Source organism: Vigna unguiculata, chromosome 8, assembly GCF_004118075.2.
Source record: "Vigna unguiculata cultivar IT97K-499-35 chromosome 8, ASM411807v1, whole genome shotgun sequence".
Taxonomy (NCBI): Eukaryota; Viridiplantae; Streptophyta; class Magnoliopsida; order Fabales; family Fabaceae; genus Vigna; species Vigna unguiculata.
The window spans coordinates 5,039,092-5,045,091 of NC_040286.1; the positions used below are offsets into that span (position 1 = coordinate 5,039,092).

General features: G+C 27.8%; 1 protein-coding gene across 1 annotated transcript; it reads right to left on the minus strand.

Moving 5' to 3' along the window:
* Positions 1 to 956: 956 nt before the first annotated feature.
* LOC114193847 (protein GLUTAMINE DUMPER 5-like) lies at positions 957 to 1,802 on the minus strand. Its single transcript, XM_028083796.1, has one exon. It carries the CDS (start codon positions 1,689 to 1,691, stop codon positions 1,161 to 1,163), a length of 531 nt encoding a protein of 176 aa, XP_027939597.1. The 5' UTR covers positions 1,692 to 1,802; the 3' UTR covers positions 957 to 1,160.
* Positions 1,803 to 6,000: the final 4,198 nt, after the last annotated feature.

Here is a 6,000-nt window from a genome sequence, read left to right on the forward strand (position 1 = left end):
TATACCAGAGAATGCAGCGGATATAATTTTCCCTAACTTGCAAGAATCTATGAGGAGCAATAATCAAAGAGCAGCAATAATAAATCACCAAAAGCACAAATAAAGGCACCAAGATTTTTAACGTGGAAAACCCCTCAAATCAAGGGTAAAAACCACGAGTCGTCCAGACCAAAGAAATAGCTTCACTATGATCAACAAGAGTACAAAAGAGTCTCAATCAATAGCACAAATTAGTGCCAACACCCAACCAAACAACAAAGCAACAAAGCTTTCAAATAGAGAAGAACAAGAGCGGAAAACCTCTACAAATCACTGCTGCAGTGCGAAATTAATATCTCCCAACTCAGACCTCGTATCAAAGATCCGACCGGTCAAAATGAAGAGCGAACCTGCTGTAAAAATTTCAGCCCGATCCAACGGTGAACGAATCCGCAGCGCCGAATTTACTGCGACAGCTCTATGAAAAACGTGAACAGAATTTTCCCTCTACCTCTCCCTCTATGTGTTAGGGCTTTCAGTGTATTCTGACTCTATTGTTCTGCCTCTCTCTTTATTTTATAGCCTCCTCTCCACTAGGTTTAAGTGAGACATGGGCTTCTCAAATTTTGGGCCTTTTCTCCACATAGGAAGGGAGCCCAATACCCAACATTTTTTTATTCGCATATTTTATTTTTTTTATGTATGTAAGTTATTAATTCATTAAAAAAAATAATAAATTAATCTATAATCTACATTAAATCATGTAAAAATTAAAAATTAAAAATTAAAAGACAATAGTCATAATATTATTATCTATATCTAATCTCGTATTAAGTTGAAGTTGAAGTTAAAAAAGTTTTTTTTTTTTTTTTTTTAACTTTAACGGTGGATAGAATTTAGATACATAAAATGAGGAATAACCATTTCTTTTTATGAATAAATGAGATTATTTATTTTGTAAAAAGTACCCAAAAAGAAAAAGGAGAAAGAGTCACCATTCATTGATGGAAAAAATAAACAAAAATGGAATGACATTTCATCACTATTCACTCTTTAAACCACACCACCACTACCACAGAACCTTAAACCCCAATCACTCATCAAAGAAGAAGAAGAGAGAATAAGCAGACAAAATCGTGGTGGAGAGCAAAGAGAGGATCAAAACTCATAATTTTCACTGACTAGCTAGGTTGTTGATTACGTTCACCACCAGAACTTCCATTTTCGTCTGAAACATCATCAACAACAACACGTTTGTTGTCGGAAATTTCCATCTGGGAGATGTCGAAAGCTTCTGAATTTCCGAGGTGTTTGAGGAAACTGGTATTGGCAGATGGGGTGGCCAAGAAGGTTGGTTTGTGATCTCCAGCCATGATGACCAAGATCTTCTCTTGATAGACCAAAGGTTGTTCCTTTTGTTGAGGGTCATCATCACCCTCTTTGTTGGTGTTGATATTGTCCATGTCCCTTTGTTGGGTACTCCTTGTGAGCCTCCAATAGGAGCAAGCAAGTATGAAGAGTGCCATGGATATGAGAGCCATGATGATGGCTAAGCCTCCAAAGAGGTAAGGAACAGGAGAGTGCCATGGAGAGGCAAGAGGTGATGAAGTTGATGATGTTGTTGTTTTTGTTGCTGTCACAGTTTCTATTGTGGAGGTTGTTGGCGCTAATGTGGTGGTTTTGGTGTTGTTGGGAATGGGAAAGCTTCTCATTTTGCTGGGTTCTCTCTGTGTTGTGCTTTTGCTTTTGGTTACTTTCTTGGTTTGTGGAAGGAAAAGAAGAAGAGAAGATTTGTGAGAGGTTGTAAAAGGGACATGGGGAGCAGGGTATTTATAGTGGCCAACAACACTAAGACCAAGATATTGAAAGAGACAAAAGGAACAAGATTGTGTCTTTCTTGTTGTGTAATGATATAAATGATATAATATGCGTAAGTATTGTGTAAAGAGTGTGAAATTCAAAAGGAAAATTATTTCTTTGAGAAATTTTGTTTAAATACTATAAATAGAATTAAAATAAATAATTTTTTATTTTTTTAATTAGAATGAAGTAATAAAGTAGTATTTTATTTTATCTAAATAGGTAGATTGTCAAAATTTGTAAAGAATAACTTTGTTAATGTATCATTTTCTAATTCAAAATTAATGTCAGTTGATTCTTTTTAGAAAAATGATAGTTTAATAATTTTTTTGATACTTTACCTATTTAGATAAAATAAAATACAATTTTATTACTTTATTTTAATTAAAAATAAAAAATTAATCTATTTTAATTTGATTTATGGAAATTTTTTCAAATTTATTTAAAAAGAATTTGTCAAAAAATAGTTTTCCTTTTTCTTTAATATAATACTCTTTTCTATTCCTTTTCCTATCGTTGGTGTTAAAAGAAAAGTTTAGAGCAACTTTTCCTAATTAACCGAGAAAGAGACATTCATGATCATGTACGGATTCTTATTATTGTATATAAAAGTTCTCATTTTATCTAATTTTTTATTTGTATTTTTAGTTGTTTATTTTTCTTTTTATTTCCACGTACTCTTTCTTTTCCTTTTCTGTCTACTTTTATTTGATTAATTTCTTCTTAATTTTCATCCAAATGTTTAAGACGACAAATCAATTTGTTTCTATGAGTATTATCAAAATTCTAATTTTGATGGAGAATTTTACATTAACTAGATACATATATAAATGTAAGGATATTTTAAAATTGGATATGAAAAAAGAGATAAGTATACACACATTTGTTTATCCTATATATTTTTATAATTTTATTATTTATAAAAAAACTATTTATTTAATATTTAAAATATTATATGAGTGAGTATGATCACATATACTTGTTCTCCCATGAAAAATAGATAAAATTTCATAACCAAAAACAAAAATAAATTTTTACTTTAAATATAATCATTTTTCTTAATCTAAAAAAAGATTTTCTATTTACTTTATTTTTATATCTGAATCACAATAAATATTTATGTAGTGTAATACAATATTAGATACAAAATAAAGATATATATATAATAAAAGAGAAATTAATGTTTCAATAAATTTCAAATTCTAAAAATCCAACTTCTAAAAAAGAAATAAAGGAAGTATATTTCAGCTAAAAAAATTAAAGTACTACAATTACAAAATCTAACCGATCGAGTTTACACCATTAGAACACGAGACTAATTGCACATCTTTGATACTTGTAGATATATTAAAACAATAAGTTACTTAGACACTCAAAAGTGCAAATCTTTATCAATTCAAATTATTTACATGATTGTAAGTCAATTGTAACAAGAAAAGTGTTAAAAAAATAGTAAGATATTAAAATGAACAATTAAAATTATTAAAACAATTTACAATATTTATGTATTTTAAAATATTTTAATAATTTTTCTGTTGTGTTTAGTATTTGAGTACTGATCATGATCTAAGCTCTAATTATTTGGACCAAGATATGTTCATGTTGACTGATATCTAAGGTGTATCGACAATGATATTGAACTCTATTTTATAAAATTATCAACAAAGAAATATAATATTTTTAAAAATTTATAAAATAAAACAAAGAACACATTCTATTACAATATTCTAAATCTTATTTACTTGTGATAAGTTAATAGTTAAAATATGTAGATAAAGTTATATAAGGAATCTTCTCTTCAAAGGAAAACACATTTACATGTAAGATCATAAATAAAAATACACTTACGTCTTAAGGACTTATATTCATAAATACTCAATTTTATTAGTAAAAGTTACAAACCTTAATAACATTTTTGTGAAAAAAATTGCTAACATTTTCATGTCTACACATATACTCAACTCTCCTATAAATAAAATTTATTGAATTGTAATAATAACTCTCAAATTAACTCTTTTTCTACAATCTCTTTTTCTACAATAATTTTTTTTACTATTTCCTTTTTCATATAAATATGCGAAACTACGATGAATACTAAAAAAAATCAAAAGAATCATCATACTCTCTATTTAAATAAGTTAAAATGTACTTATGATAAAATAAATTGTTAACTACATTTTTTGTCCCTACACCGTAATGAAATCTTGACTTTTGTTTTGTTATGACAAGATGAAAAGAAACAGATTAAAAGAAAAAGAAGACACACAAATTTACGTGGTTCAGTAAATGTGACCTACGTCCACGGGCAGTGGCGAAACTTGACCAAAAATTTTAGGGGGGCCAAATTATATTTGTCATATATAAAATATTTTTAATTAAAAAAATTTAATTTCTTTTAATTAAAAAAAATTAATTTCTTTACATCATTTTGTTATTCAAAATAAGCATTCATAAAAATAGAATCTAAACAATATAACAATAATATATATGAAAGAGTAACATAAAGTTTATCATCAACAATAATATATATAAAAAAAAACAAAAGTTACCTTTATTCAAATGTTCCTTTACACTCTTTCAATGACTTAAAATCTTCGATAATTGAATCAGAGTTGAAGCTAGTTGCAATATCCCTTTCAATATAGATTATTAGTGCTTGCTAAAAATTCAGCCTCCATCTTATTTCTCGACTTGTTCTTGATTATTTTCATTACAGAAAAAAGATCTTTTAGTTGTAGCTATAGAAACTTGAAGAGTCATGATAAGACGAAGTAATCTATCTATCAAGTAGTAAACTTCAGACTTTTTTGTTGTTGCCAAACATGTACATAACTCTTGCATTGTTGATAAATTCTTCAAATTTGAATCTTCGACGAGCATCAATAATGAAATGTTGAAGTTGAAAATTCAAATTAATCTTCTCTTGCTCGTTAAAATCCATGGGATAATATTTTTCCACAAGAGTGCAAATTTTATCAATATTAAAAGCTTTATAAGCATCCTTAGGATCCAAAGCAGAGCTTAGAATTAATAACTCCATTGCTTGGTCATTAAATCTACAATTTAACTATTGTAATTGCTTATCAACGGTAACAAAGAATATTTCAACTTTGAAATAATGCTCCACTGTAATATTTCAATTCTTTTACTCTTTGTTATAATTTTTCTAATATAAATTTTTCACCTCTCACCTATTTACAAAAAGATAAAATATGAATACCCAAAATTAAATCTTAAAAGCAAGACTCAATATTTTAAGAAAACTAATAACTTCTAAATGATTAGATTCCCTTACCTTAGAGTAGATTCATAATCTTGTTCTTCCCTTACACAACTTCAAAGCCTAAAATAGCTCTATCTACACAAAGAAGAGTTTGATCAACAATTAAAGCATGATTTTATGATCTCTAACAAATAGAGATATGCCTAGAGCGTAGAAAAGCCACATACAAGAGGGAAACATATTGCTTAAAAAAAGAGAGGAAAAGATGAACTTACTCAAAAGAAGAAATTGTTCGCTCCAAAATGTTCCTTAACTCTTTAATTTTGCTGTAGTGCAATTTGATTTTGAAAATAATAAAGAATTGATGGTGAAAATTGAGATGAAAATAAAACGAGAAAAAGAGATGAAGGCACGGAAGAGAGAAACCAAATAAAAAAGTATAAAAAATTATAATAGAGAAAAAACATGATTTTTAAATTTTGAAAAAGATTTTTCAAACTAAATTAATATAAATAAGATAATAATATATAAATAAAGTAATAATATATAAATATATTTTTTAAATATATAGAAAATAAAATAAAATAAAAATTAATTAATATAAATAAATAAAAAATAAAAAATATTTTTTAAATATATAAAAATAAAATATAAAAAAATGTTGGGGGAGCCGTGGCTCCCCTCTGTCCCTTCATTCTTCCGCCTCTGTCCACGGGGCAGTTCAAGAGTTTCTTATTTCTGAATAATGATAGAGAGATACATGATACAGATGCCTTTTAGCCTTATAAAAGAGCAAAAAAAATAACAGTCCCTTTAAACCTCATTACAACCCATAACTATATCATAAATATATGAAGTAAGGAAGATGAAGGGACAACATAACATTCAAGGCATCTTAACGATTCTCCACCTTGACTTGAATTTTCCCAAGTCACCAA